The sequence below is a fragment of the Fukomys damarensis genome, unplaced genomic scaffold, assembly GCF_012274545.1.
Source record: "Fukomys damarensis isolate Sample0158 unplaced genomic scaffold, DMR_v1.0_HiC HiC_scaffold_16, whole genome shotgun sequence".
NCBI lineage: Eukaryota > Metazoa > Chordata > Mammalia > Rodentia > Bathyergidae > Fukomys > Fukomys damarensis.
This window is the reverse complement of record NW_022900928.1, coordinates 85,895,518-85,909,358: the sequence shown is the minus strand read 5'-3', so window position 1 is coordinate 85,909,358 and position 13,841 is coordinate 85,895,518. Positions and strand designations below refer to the sequence as shown.

Genomic DNA, 13,841 nt, shown 5'->3' with positions numbered 1-13,841 from the left:
AAATTGGGGTGGAACTATCTTGGGTGAGTAGCAGTGGCTTTGAAGCCAAGGACAGGTCTGCAGCCTCAGGAGAAGGGATACTAGGAGACTAATTTATAAAGGGAGCGTCTTTCAGCTGCCCTATGATGAAACCTATATTAACTCCAGTACAGTTTTCAGACAAAGAAAAGGAATAATACGTGCATCCAGTTATCCAACCTTGTCATCACAACACTTGCACTGTGACAGAGATGGAGTGGGATTGTAAGACTAAGGGTTTGAATTATTATTAAGGATGATTTTCAGCTTTGATGGCTCCTCCCAGTCATGCTGATAGCCTGTCAAATATGAGGAACTTCACAGTGGCGTCAATACACCAAAGAAAACCGAAGTCCACTCAAAGGATAGAAATTGCTATTTTCCTGGCCCTCACTTCAGTCCTGCTCTTTGCTCCAGAGGAACTTTGTTTCTGGGGGAGCTCCTGCTACATAAAATGTACACTTTTAGCTTTCTCCTGTAGAGGATGGACCTGACAGCTGTATCTCTGGGATATCTCCGAACACAGGCCCATCCCTCTGGAACATCTCAGAGACACCTCAGGTCCAGCCTATCAGAATTCCAGGTCTGTAGCTGGGCATGCACACCTGTAATCCCAGCACTGTGGGAGACTAGGGCAGCAGGACTGCAAGTTCAAGCCCACCTGGTCAATTTAGCCACTCAGTGAGACCTCATCTCAAAATTTCTTTTTAAAAATGGATGGAGATGTAACAAAATGTGAAGGACTTGAGTTCAATCCCACCACACACACACACAAAAAAAATCAGATTTTCCTTGCCTTCCTCCTCCTTCATTTCCTAAGTACTGACACATCTTTCACTTTTTTCTTTCCTGCGACGCATCCTAAATATGTGCCTTGCCTCTGCTTTCCCCATGTCCTGTACCTCCCCACTCCCAGCTCCAAGGGTCTCCAACCCCAGCCCTATTTCTTGAAGGCACCCTGTGCCTGTGCTTTCCAAGTGTCCCCACTGTCAAGAGAATGGGCCCCCTCCCTGGCCAGGGGCTCTGCCTGCACCCCACCACACACTATCCCACACTCTGCAGCCTATTTCCCATCCTCAAGCCCTTATCTTCCTCCCACTGATGTTGGAAGTGTTTTCACTCCCCCTCTCCTGATGGTGCTGCCTAGTGAGGTCTGCACATTGGGTCCTGAAAGCACAACTCATCACCCCTCGCATTCATCCCCCATCGGAGCTCTGGGAGCAGGAATGGGTGGGCCCTGGAGCAGCTTCAGAGCCCACACAATGGTGCCAGCAAGGAGTTAGATGGAGGGTTGGTTGGCTCAAGAGGTAAAATTTACCCTGTGGAAAAAAAGCATATTATTTTTCCCAAATGGCAAAAGCTGGTTTTAAAGAGAGCCTAATATACTATATTGCCATGGTTCACTTAATTTCAGTATGACTGAGTAAAACTTTTAAATTAGATGGTCAGCCCCTTGCTGTCAGGCTTCCCCTCACTCTCCTGCCCACCTGCTACTGTCATCATTCACTTCAGCATGGCACCAATGCCTTCTTACGCATGAGGGACTTCCTGCTCTTTGAGATTTCTCTCTCTCTCTCTCTCTCTCTCTCTCTCTCTCTATCTATCTCTCTCTCTTTCTCTCTGCATTTCAGCCATCTCCAAAATGCTCAGTACTCTCCTCTGTTCTGACATCTCTGGACTTACTAGGTCTGTCCCATCTATTCATCCAAAATGCCAGATATTCTCCTTTCCCTGTGCTTTCTTTTGGGGTTGTGTCTTCGATACAGAGTGTCTTTTCCCACTGCCTCCCTCTTGTTTTTCTGAGCTGAAGGACAGGGCTGCCTCACTACCATGTTGGGGTAGCTCCTGGGTTGTTATTTATAGTCAGACCCATCTGGGGTGGTGCAGGGTGCAGCCTCTCTGGAACAATGATGCACTAGCTAGATTTGGGGGGGTTCCACATTGACTCTGGTGGGCCAGGATACTGGGGAGCCTCCCCTACACCAGTTCTCATGAAGGTGAGGTACATTTCCTTTCATTAAAACTGCTAATGTGAGGCTTATTATACTCAGGGGTAAGGTGACCTCAGGGACGGTGGGGAAAAGCTAGAGAGCAGAAGAAACCTGACAGACGGCCTTCCTCCCATAAAATATGAAATCCAGACAGTTAAGAAGTTAAAATGAACCCACTGGGTAAATTACTATGTGTCACTTAAAAATTAAAAACAAAGAAAGTAAGTTTTTATGAAAAGAAAGAATAGCTAGTATAAATGGGGATGCCTTACAGCCAGGGACATGTGCAGGCACAGTGGGGAGCTGGGAAGGGCCTCAGAGGGTGGACAGCAGGGGCCCAGCACTCAGGAGAGGAGAGAGAGGAAGGGTGTCAAGGAGAGAATGCACTGGCTGTCTCCGGAATAAGGAGGAGCCAGGGGCAGAGCTTCCAGTAGGACATGGAGACAGTGGTATGAAGGAAGTGGCTGTGGTGTCCTCTGTCTTGCTGCAAAAACCTGGGTCCCCCAGGCATAATAGGAGTGCTTAGAAGTGACCCTGAATACACCAAGAAAACATTGTGACTGTTTTCCTGTGCTTATGCACCTATGATTGTCACTGGGAAACCCGGGAAGAGATTTGGAGGAGCTTTCTGGAAGAAAGAGTGAGGACAGGTAGCAGAGTGGGGCATGGTCCCCCACCCCCAGAATCAAGGTCTCAGCTGCAGCAATTGCATCAGGACCACAGAACTGTCAGCTGGTGCCATGGAGGCCAGGTGGGCAACTGCAAAAGAGTTCTGACGCTGCCCAGGACCCAGGCCAGAGTAGATCCGAGGGTCGTGAGCCAGCAGACGTCAGTAGACCCAATAAGAGGACAGGAGAAGCTGGCTGTGAAGGTCTCGTAGCCACATGGTGATGCCCAATACATGTTCCTCTGTGTGGGTCCCTGCTTCCTTCTGAATGAGGAAAATGTAGACATAAGGGATGTGAGTGGTAGCATTGTGTCTTACAAAGGTATGTCCATGATCTCTGGTGCATTTCTGGTTAAGAGTCACACATTTCCTTTGTTAACAAGTCATTAGCAAGAAGCAAGATGTCATGAACTGGGGATTCAAGGCTTGGGCTCCAGTTCTGGCCCCTCCTGTACACTACAACAAGGTCAGGCTGAGCTGAGAAATCAGGATGCATGAGGACATCCAGAGGTCACCGCCTCACCAGGGAGGGTGCCCCGCTCCACAGAGCTCAGATTCTCAGAAGTGCCAGGGCTTCAGCCCTTGCCAGCCACACAAAAAGGAACACATAATGGGTGGAATGCAAGGCTGTCCTGCACCCCCATTTCTGACTGTGCCCCAGCATCTCCCCAGAGCAGAGCACTGCCAGAGCAGACAGCATTCTCTTTTACACAGCCCTCTTATCCTGAATGTCGATAGAGAGTGAAACATCTTCAAAGCCAAAGCATTTCCCTGCCATCAAAAACAAAGCCACAGCAGAAAAGGATTTAATATCTACCACTGCAAATTTTACTTACTCAAAATATTAATTGGTTACAGCCTTCTTTGATTCAAAAGTCTTTTGCAATCTTGGAACACATAAAGGAAGCTAAAACATAGGCATACATCTTACCCTTAGGCAAGTGCATAAAAAGTGAGTAAGAAATTAAAGGAGGATATATACTTGTTTCTGGAAGTTTTCCAGGTCATTTCTGGTTGAAGTGAGTACTTACAAGCCAGGAAGCCTGAACAGAAAACTAATAATTGATAGGGCTCTCAGAACCATCCTTCCCTGAAAACAATCTGAGGAAACTGCCTTTTTCCTGTTTTCAATATAAAACAATTCAATATTTATGCCATTTTTTGTACTGTACAAAATGCCTTCTCTTAGTAATCTCTTCAGTGACACTAGCAGTATTTTTCCTGGAATTCTTTTCAAAAAATAGAAAGGATTCCATTCCTATTCTTGGTTTGTGTGATCCAGTTTTCATAGACATTGGCTGTTTGGAGAGGCTGGTCAGAGCCCCACTGAGAAGAACCTATACAGATATAGACAGAAAAGACAAGGCCTCCAAGAGCACACAGATTAAATCACAACATAAGAACATCAGGAGACATAGGAGCTGTGATCAAAAACTACAGTGAATGTTTAAAAAATTTTTAACCATCTATTACATGAATCTCCCTCAAAATGCTCCCTCTGCTTCAAATACACTTGTCCCATCATTCTTGCCACTTTCTGCAACAGCTCTGGTAGTCCTCTTTTGTGAGCGTCTTTAGCTGTGCTGACCTAACTGCCTCAATGTTCTAAATCAATTCAAAGCATTTCCCTTTCATGGCCATTTTTAATTTAGGGAAGAGCCACAAGTCACACTATGCCAGATCTGGTGAATAAGGTGGATAAGGACTGTGTGTCGTGTTTTTACAAGCCTGCTTTTCCATTGGATGGCACTTGGCAGAGGCCGTCACCATATTTTTTATCACACCTGTAAAGACACTTGGGAAAGAGGATCCAGAATAGACAGATGATCCACAAGGACAGGAAGTGGGATGCCAGGGTCTTGGGAGGGTCTGGAGAGTCCATGTTTAATGGAGATAGAGCTTTAGTTTGCAGCAACAGAAAGTTCTGGAGATGGCTGATAGGATGGTTGTGTCACAGTGTGAATCTCCTCAATACCTTGGAGCTGTGCATTTAATATGGCTAAATCCTTTTCAGAAGAGGCCACACCATGTTTAAAGTCTGACCTCTTACCAGATGGTTGGTGCCATCCAACTAATGACCATCCCCAGCTGCTTGGTTGGCACAGGCAGGTGCTCACCATGAGATTTGTATCAAATGCCAAGTCTCCATTCCCAGCCCACCAATCTTAATCACTAAGAAGAACTACAATCACTAAAATATCCAATGAAATCTGATGTTAGACTACCCAAAGAATCAGACCACCATTGTTCAGCCCTGGAAAATGATAGACTTGGGCAAAATTCATGAAATTGTTGATTGATCCCTAAATACAGATGATGTTGTGGTGGGTGACCCTGTAATGATTCTGAGACCACCTGTCTTCTCTCAAATAATTGCAACAGGAGGATGAAAACCTCCTGAAATTTTCAGATTTTTTTTTTAAGAACACCTGATTTGTACCAACTTCCTCCATTAACACTAATCTTTTTCTTATTTCTGAATTAGATATTCATCTTTGAGAACAACATCTACTACTGCGCACATGTGGGAAAGCAAGCCATCCGTGTGGTCTCCACAGGGAAGGAGGGCGTCATTTACAATGGCCTCACTGATTGGCTGTATGAAGGTAAGGCTCAGGGCAGCTCAGGGCTGGAGATGTGCACCTGTGGGTACTGTAGCTGTTGCTAGACTGGGAGGTGAGCTTTTTCTTTGACTTTAACTATAAATTAAATTCCAGCTTCTTGAGGGTTGGCCAAGTTGAGAAGATGCTATTGGAGCTTCAAGGGACCTCCACTGAGGGTTCACAGGTGGCAGATGAGGGGACATCACTGAGCCCCTCCATTCTCTGCAGAGCAAGAGGTGGACTGTTCGGTGAAGCCCTGAAGTCCTGTGAAAAATGCTGCCCTTGGAAAAAAATCAAAAAGTCTTATTTCCAGAAACAACTAGCAAACTGGGTCCTGTGTGTCCCTGACATCCAAGATGCTCAACAAGGTCCTCTATCCCATGTCCACTGGGCTCAGAGTCTGGATGGCCAAGGGAACCTGGTGTGGGTGGAGCTCCAAGTGGTTACTGAAAGACTGCGGAATCACTGGGGCCCAGACAGTAGAGCCAGCCCAGTCACAGAACTTGGTGGTGCCTCCCACTCCCAAGAGCTCAACCTGCTCATCTGAAGGTGGGACCCATGCCCTAAGCACACAAAGCCCTTGTGATTAGGTGAGATTGTGAGCAAGTGGGTGGCCAGCTCATGGGGATTACAGCTGTTGTGTCTTATAAAAAATAACTCTTGTAGTCATAATGAATGTGGTTACTATTACTGTAACCTTTTGTTGCTATTATTTTTATTGTAAGGGAAGGAAAGCATTTAACAAACAAAAGCACAGGCATCCAGGCAGCGTTTCACAGGCTACCATCCCAGTCCACACAGAAATTGTGTGCCTGACACTTCAGAAGAGATCATGCCTGTTAGGCACATCCAGGACCCAGAAGAGAAAGGCCCTCATTCTGGCTGCAGGGCCTCAGCTTGCTCTGTGACTAATCTCCTTTAAAAATCCATAACCAGGAGACTGAAAACATCTTTTTTCAACATCCTTTTAAAGAAATAATTCATTGCTTTGCCATTCACATTAAGCTTTTGCTTTAGCAAATCCATTGAAAGGGATTTTTTCAAGTCATTTACATTACAAGAAAATGTGTAGATACGATAACAGAGCCCCAAATATTTTAAATCAATCTCAGTGATGTGGCAGCTTAATCTACTTAGTGTTGTTCCCAGGAAGATTCCATATGCTGATGCTTAGACTCCTGCAGTTAAGAGCCCAGGGCCTTGGGCAAATCTTGCTTCCTCTTTTAATAATGGGAAAATGTTGCTTTTGCCTAATAGGTAATTTAATTGTTTTATTCTAGACCCTACCTTTCAGGGGGTGGCTGGGCAGTAACTGGAGAGAAACATATTCTGAAAGTGTTTGCAGGGACTGACTTGCCTAGAGAGATTGGTGTGGAGCAGAGGCTAAGAGGCTAAGCCACACGTGTGCAAACAGCCACTGTCCTCTGTCGATAGCAGCATTGATTTGTTTCCTAAAAAGATCTCAGGTATATTGAGTGTTGCCAAGTAGCAGAGATAGAGGGAGACGAAGTAGGAAACATGGGAGCTTCGAATGGGAAAGGCTCCTGCAGTTCACTGAAGCAGTCACTGTATGTCAAATCTTGAGCTCAGGGCTGGCTTAGCATTATCACTGTCCCTGTTCCCTAGGGACCCTGTTCCATGGTCAGGGTGACCAGAGACTGGTTTTGATAGGCAAATTGCATATCTGTTCTCTTCTGAACAAATATCATGGGGTTCTGTCGAATTTTGACTTAAATATAAAAATAAAGGCAGCATAAAGGTATCTTACAACTGCATTACACTTTTCTCAAATTGGTTATCCATAAACGTAAGAGGTTCCTTGAGTGTCTTGAAGATCCTGAAGGATTCTGCAAAGAATCTGCTCTTTCATGCACAGCTTGATAATAATTTCACAAGGAAGTATATATATGGACAAAGAATCGTTATTCAAATTTTTGTGAAAAGTTCTTTGTTGCCGTGGTTACGGGGCTGGTATATTTTCGAGTTGCTCTTCTTTGTATATGAAGTATTGTTAGCTCGTTCTTACCCTTATATCCTTCACATGAGATACAGAGGTGCAGCACAGAATTTGGGGCCCACAGTTTTATAATAATAAGACTCTACATCACTAATGTTCCAGCTGAATAAGGAGCCCTCTATTTGCAGAGCAGCCATGTGCACCATCCAAAGCTAATACAACAGCCAGGTGTGATGGCGCATACCTGTAAACCCAGCACTCTGGGAGGCTGAGGCAAGAGGATCACATCCTGGGCATCTTGGTGACTTAGCAAGACCCTGTCTCAAAATGCATAATAAAAAGGGCTAGGGTTGTAGCTCAGTGTGAAGGCCCTGTGTTCAATTCCAGAATAAAGAAAAGTTATTTTATTTATGCCACTGTCGTGGAATGGCCCAGGCCATTGGAAGGTTAAATGGGCTGGGGTCTCTTCTCCTGGGTGTGTACAAGGTCTCATCTCCACCCATCTGAAGAGAAAGCGGGGGCAGGCGCTGTCAGTGAACTTGAGAAGCTACTCACAGAGCAGAGCGTGGGACCAGCCTGCTCAGAGGACAGAGTTGAGAAAGTGGCCTGAAGAGTTCTGTAATTTGCTTGAGATCTGGTTCGGTGTGGATGTTATTTGCTATGGCTTTATTTCCCTGTGTGCCCCATGGGTGAGTCCGTAGCTGCATGTGCTACTGGGAGGCTGAACCTGGTTGGAGGAGGTCACTGCACGTGACCTAGAAGGGTGTGTTCTTGTCCCCGGCTCCTTCATCCTCTCTGCTTCCCTAGTGTCATAGGGTGAGCAGCTCTCCTCCACCATCTCCTTTCCCCTGACTTGGAGCCAGCCAAGCATGGTTTGCCAGTCCTCTACAAACCAGGAGCCAAGATGAACCTCTCCTCCTTGAAAGTGTGGGTGTCTGCTATTTTCTCCCAGTGACAAGAAGGTGGCTCACGCAGATTCCAGTGCTGATTTTCAACCATAAGTAGTCCTGAGCTTACTACCATTTGGCACCTGGGGTCAGCCGAGGAGACCTGCTTGACAATGCTGCACAGCCTTGGTGGAAGAGCAAGAAGAATGTTCCACACTGGTCCTCGCCAGCCCCTTCTAGCATCCATACCTTGTTGGTCTGGGAACTGTCCTCAGAGCATCCAGAGGGAAGTCCTGTGACAGCAGTGTTCACTCATCCTGCCCCTGCTGCTCCCTTGACTTCCTCTAGTCTCGCTGGCCCCCTCCCACTTCCAGTGGCCCTGCCTGCCACTCCCAAGTCCCACCTCCTCTCCAGGTGACAGCCTGAGGCCGTCCAGGCCCCACGAGGACCCTGACCTGTGTCCATCTGCTGGGAGCCTCTGAAAGATCATCTCGATGCCCCATGCCTACCACTGCCTCTCTCTGAGGATGGAGCCCAGGCAGTGAGCTCTTGGCCCCTGGCTGTGTGCCACGACTGACATTCAAAGGTTTATCCAGAGACTCAAAGTCAGCCAGAGCCAGGCCTGCTCTGAAGCCTTTGCCCAGCTTCTCAAAGCATCTTTTTTCCCCAATACTAGGGATAGAACCCAGGGCCTTCACACAGAGCTACATCCCTGGCCCTATTTATTTCTTTCTATTTTGAGACGGGTCTGATTTAGTCTTGCTAAGCCACTAAGTTGCCGAGGCAGGGCTCAAACTTGCCATCCTACCTTCCAGATTGCAGGCCTGCACCACCAAAACCAGCTTCAAAGCACCTTCCAGAGTCAGCCCTAGTGAGTTCATGGTTTTCTACTCCAATGAAAGGTCAGGTGGGTAAATCTGAATTACTGACATTTTCGGCCTTATAATGTTGAGTATTCGTAGAGGCGAGGGGTTGGGGGAAGCATCTTCATAGATGCGTGGAACTACCTTGAGCATGTCTGCCTCCCACAAAAAATATGTCGCTGAAAGGAAAAGGGAAAGAAACCCTTATTGGTTCATCTGGCTCACCCCATATGTTCCTAATCCCATGAGGACAAACAGAAGGATTAAGTAGCATTCCATGGGTGACTTTCATGTTGGCTTTAACTGAAACATGTAACACATGCAATATCTTTGTGCCTGATGTATCTATTGTACATGCTGGCCACCTGTGTGCTAAGGGCCCGCTTTCTGCTTGTGGTGGACAGACAAAAACCCATTTGGACCATGAGTGACCATCTACATCTTTTAGTAACTTACTTGGTCTTGGACTGTTAGAGATAGGTGGGGAAATACAGCCCACTATCTTTTTACCGGAGAAAGGTTTTATGCCTCCTCTTGTACTATTTTTAACACTTCCTCCACCCGGACAGGTACTTAGAGAAGGGTTTGGAATTCTTATGGTGTGTAGACTCTGCTCTGGTGGATATTCTTGATTGGGCTCTTCAGACTGCAACTGTCTGCAAAGGACCAGATGAGGGCACTTCTTGCAGTAGTGAATTTCTCCCAGGACATAGATCAAAGTGGGTTTACACAGCCATCACACATCCCACTGATCAAACTGATTGCGTGGGGGTGGGGGGTACTGAGGATTGAACCTACGGCCTTCTCAGTGAGCTACATCCCCAGCAGCCCTTTCTTTTTTATATATAATTTTGAGGTCACTGTGTTACTCAGGCTGATCTCAAACTTGCAATTCTGCTGCCTCAGCTTCATGGACTGTTGGGATTACAGGTGTGCACAACCATACCCAGCTCAAACTGATATTTTAAAAGTAAATCATAGGTCTGCTAGTACAATGAGACTCCAAATAATGCTCTAATGTGTACTTTCTACCAAAACCATGAATTTGTCACTCTTTGGACTTCCTGGCATCACATCTCTGCTTTCCATGATGGGAAATGTTTGCTGAACAAGGAAGTCACTGTCAGTAAATGGGCCAAACTCCGGGACTTCCTTACCAAGCTCTCAGGAGGAAGGACTGTGAAGAGGGTATGTGGGACTGCTCCTGAGAGTGCCTACATCAGATAGTGGCTCCACCTCCTAAAAGCTCTTTCATTCCAGGCGAATATTTAACCTCTGTTGTCTTGTGTGCAAACAGATCCCAAGAGCATTTGTTCCCTAAGATCAGAGTGGAAATGAGAATGTGCCAGTGCACACTGTGAGTCGTAGAACAGGAGGAACACGTGTACTCTAAGCTGTGAATTTACCTGGTGATCTCCAAAACATGTCAAATAGGAAGTCCTGCTCTATTTTTCTCCCTAGGAGTGTTGGGAATCAGGAGTATTCCTGTGTTACCAACAACCCCAGATATCAGCTCTGCAAACCGTAAGGCTTGAGTCCTCCTAAGTTCTTGACTGCAGTGTGTTTACATGGAAGCGCATGACAAGTCCCAGGCCAGCCTGCAGAGGCTGTAGACACAGTGTGGGACTCTCTCCAAGATCTCTTCTGCTTCCTTCCAAGTGTCTCTGTCCCTGATACCCCACAGAGACAGCTGCTTTCCTTATGCTCCAAACTTCCCATAACTCAGCAAAAATGATGCCTCGTGACTGCTTGTGGAAATCAAATACTTTTAGAAGCTGCACTGGCTGCATCTGTAATGTCTAAAGGAGGAAATTAAAATGACAGTCGCAGTGAATGCATCTCAGTGGCATTGGTGTGTACAGCTCTCAGTCCTGCCAGATGCCGTACAGCAAGCACTGGCTAACTGAATAGCCACAGTGCCAAGCAGAAGGTACAGTGCATTTGATGTCATGAATACCACTGTCCCCATCCAGCCCTGTCTCCAGTGCCATCTGTGTCCTTGAGCCCGGGCACATGGTATGCGGACTTTGTGGCGATGTGGAGGAGAAATCAGAAGCTATTCAGTAGAGACTTGCTCAGCTCTGCCCAGCAGAGGGAGCAAACAGCCTCTGGACCTCCCTCTCTTCTGCTTCCTCCTGTCAGGCAAGAGGTGGGTTCATATGTCTCCACATTTGCACAGGTAGCATAAGAAGGATGCACCACAGCAGGAAGAAAAGCTGGTCTTAGAAGGTGATAGCCAGGTCCAAATCCTCATCATGTGATTGATTTCCTCCTTGCAGTCACTGGTCCCCTAGAATCTATGCCAACTACCTTCTCTTGTGCCACTAACTGCTTTCAGACCCTTCTTACCATACCTGCCTTCCCTCTACCCAAGTGTTGCCTCACCCCCACCCCCGCAAGTTTACCTATAGTCCATTTTCAGTGAGCACATGTCCATCCTGTTGAACAGCCCCTGAGGGGCTTTTCCTGAGGTTGCTATAGACCTTCCCTCTTGCTAGGACAACACAAAGTGCTGACCTCACTTGCACGTGTTCTGCCTGCACTTTCTTGAAAGCATCACAGGGCTATCAATTCTGTAGTCACAGAGTCAGTGAATACTGGCCCCAAAACACACTTTAGCATCCATCCACTGGAGTTGAAATGAACCTTAGCAACCAGCTTAGCAACAGCAACAAGCTGTTTCCAGAAAGGGTCAGCTACCAAACTGCTTAGATGTCACAGGCCATGTGGTCTTTGTGGCCACTCAGTCCTGCTGTCATAGCATGAACATAGCCGTGGACCACAAGGGACAAATGTCATGGATGCCTGTATCCCAATGAAACTTTATTTATGGACAGTGAAATTTAAATTTGATATCATCTATCCTCTATGTCATTAAATATCCTTCCTTTTTATCATCCATTGAAAAAATATAATCAGTTCTCCTCTTTGGATCATAGAAAACGAAGCAACAAGTGCAACTTATCCCAAAAGCTCTAGTTTGCAACTCTAATTAGTGCAATTGTCACCTTAACAGAGGTGATTGCTGCCATCTAAAGGCTGAAGTGGCTGAATTTCTCCTGCTCTGATTATCTGAATCAAGATTGTTTATGCTGACAACCAATTATTTCAAATCACATCTCTGAATGAATCCAAAGCAATTAGAATAAACCTTAAAGGCAAGAACTGTGTCTTACTCTGTATATTTCCCACATCACCTTGTGGATCTTTGAGTGCTTGACCAATGTCTGGAGCATGCTCTTGGTGGGTTAACACACAGAGAAAAACATGAGTTCTAGGACCTCCCCAAAGAAATCACACTGGTCCCCTCCTCATCGTCCCCAGTACTTGCTCTTCCACACACCTCCCTCAGCAGAAAAAGATTTGATGATAGAAAAAACCGGAGTAACCATTAACCTCATTTTGTTTATGGGCTTCACTTGTGACTCCCAAGGACTGAGGAAGTCAAATGGCACTGGGGACAGTAGCAGCCTCCCTGCTCAGAGCTCAGGGGTAGAACTTTGGCTGACAGACTCTATCTAGACTGTACCCCTGTCAGTGCCAAGCCGCAGTGCACCTCTGAATAAACAAAACTTCATGTGACCTTCATGTGAATGCCTGTCGCAAGCCAGGCTCCTCACTGATAGACTCTCTCCACCCTTCAGGAGCCCTAGAATGCTCTGCTGTGGGGACCTGGGCCTAACAACGTTCTGCAACCTTTCCTGGCCACATAGCTGGGGAACTGCCTGCCACCCATCCCAGGCCCCTCACCATGTGCCCACTGCACAGAAAACTCATCCTTGCTGTACACGCGAGTTGAGGCTGAGTCAGTATTCCCGTCACATGGGCACCGCCCTCTGGATGGGTCTGCTGGGCACCAGCCTCTACAGCCATCTCAGTCCTGGAAAAACTCTTCTCATGGTGCAAGGTAGAGCACAGCCTCGTGTAGCTGCAGCACCCAGGTGCTCTGGGGATGCTGTGCTTCTCGGTGTCAGTTGGGGTCCCAGGCTTCTGGGGCTCCCTCTAGTTAGGCATCATGGACAGAGGAGCCTGCTGGAGAGAGGCATGGAGCCTCTGGAGAGAGGAGCCTGCTGGAGATTGAGTGCTTGGACACATCTACATTATTCACTGGATCTGGCGTCATGTGACTTCTGACTCTTCCCTGAAGTCAAAATGACTATGAAAAGGAAACTTTGAATTGATTCCAGTGAGATAGCCATGACAGCACAACTAAAGACACACAAAAGAGGACTTCCAGACCTGATGCTTCAGAAAGTGACAAGAATAATGGGGTACATGGGTTTGAAGTAAGGAGAAATACCCTAGGCATGGAGATTAATGTCAGTGTATCTTTCATTATAATAATTTTTAATTTAAATATGCACTGCACTTTTATCATACCTCATAATCTGCTTGGACTTGTAAAAATCAGAAATATGAGGAGAAATGTTACCTAAAGGTACAGAAATAATTTCCCTTGAAGAAGTGTTGCTTATAATTTATTATCTAATTCTGAGAGATTCTGACATATAACATATGTTTAGTGGTTATAGTTTTAAAGCTTTTAAATTATGCATTGCTTATGAGAATAAGCCTAACATATTTTCAGATTAGTATAGAATCTTAGTGACATTTAAATACTCCTGGTTGAAATACTTGCTATTCTAGGAGGTGCATGGTCAGATTTTTTTTTTGATACTGGGGTTCAAACTCAGGACCTTGTGCTTGTAAGGCCATCAGTGGAACCTCTGAAAACATAGTGGCTGTCCTGAGAGGGTCACATGGCTGTGAGGCTCATCCTAGCGGGTCCCACGCTGAGTGGGCTGCTGTGTTCTCCAGCCACACACCTCATGATTCTGGGCACCGAGGCCAGTTC

At 46.3% G+C, this 13,841-nt stretch overlaps 1 protein-coding gene across 8 annotated transcripts in view; it reads left to right on the top strand.

Annotated features, from left to right (window-relative positions):
* Positions 1-13,841, top strand: part of Dpp6 (dipeptidyl peptidase like 6) — an 851,974-nt gene that overhangs the window by 738,808 nt on the left and 99,325 nt on the right. For all 8 annotated transcript variants that reach the window (XM_033764445.1, XM_033764449.1, XM_033764448.1 and 5 more), the window contains one exon: positions 5,162-5,282. In XM_033764445.1, the coding sequence (XP_033620336.1) occupies positions 5,162-5,282 (121 nt within the window). The remainder of the gene's footprint in view (positions 1-5,161; positions 5,283-13,841) is intronic.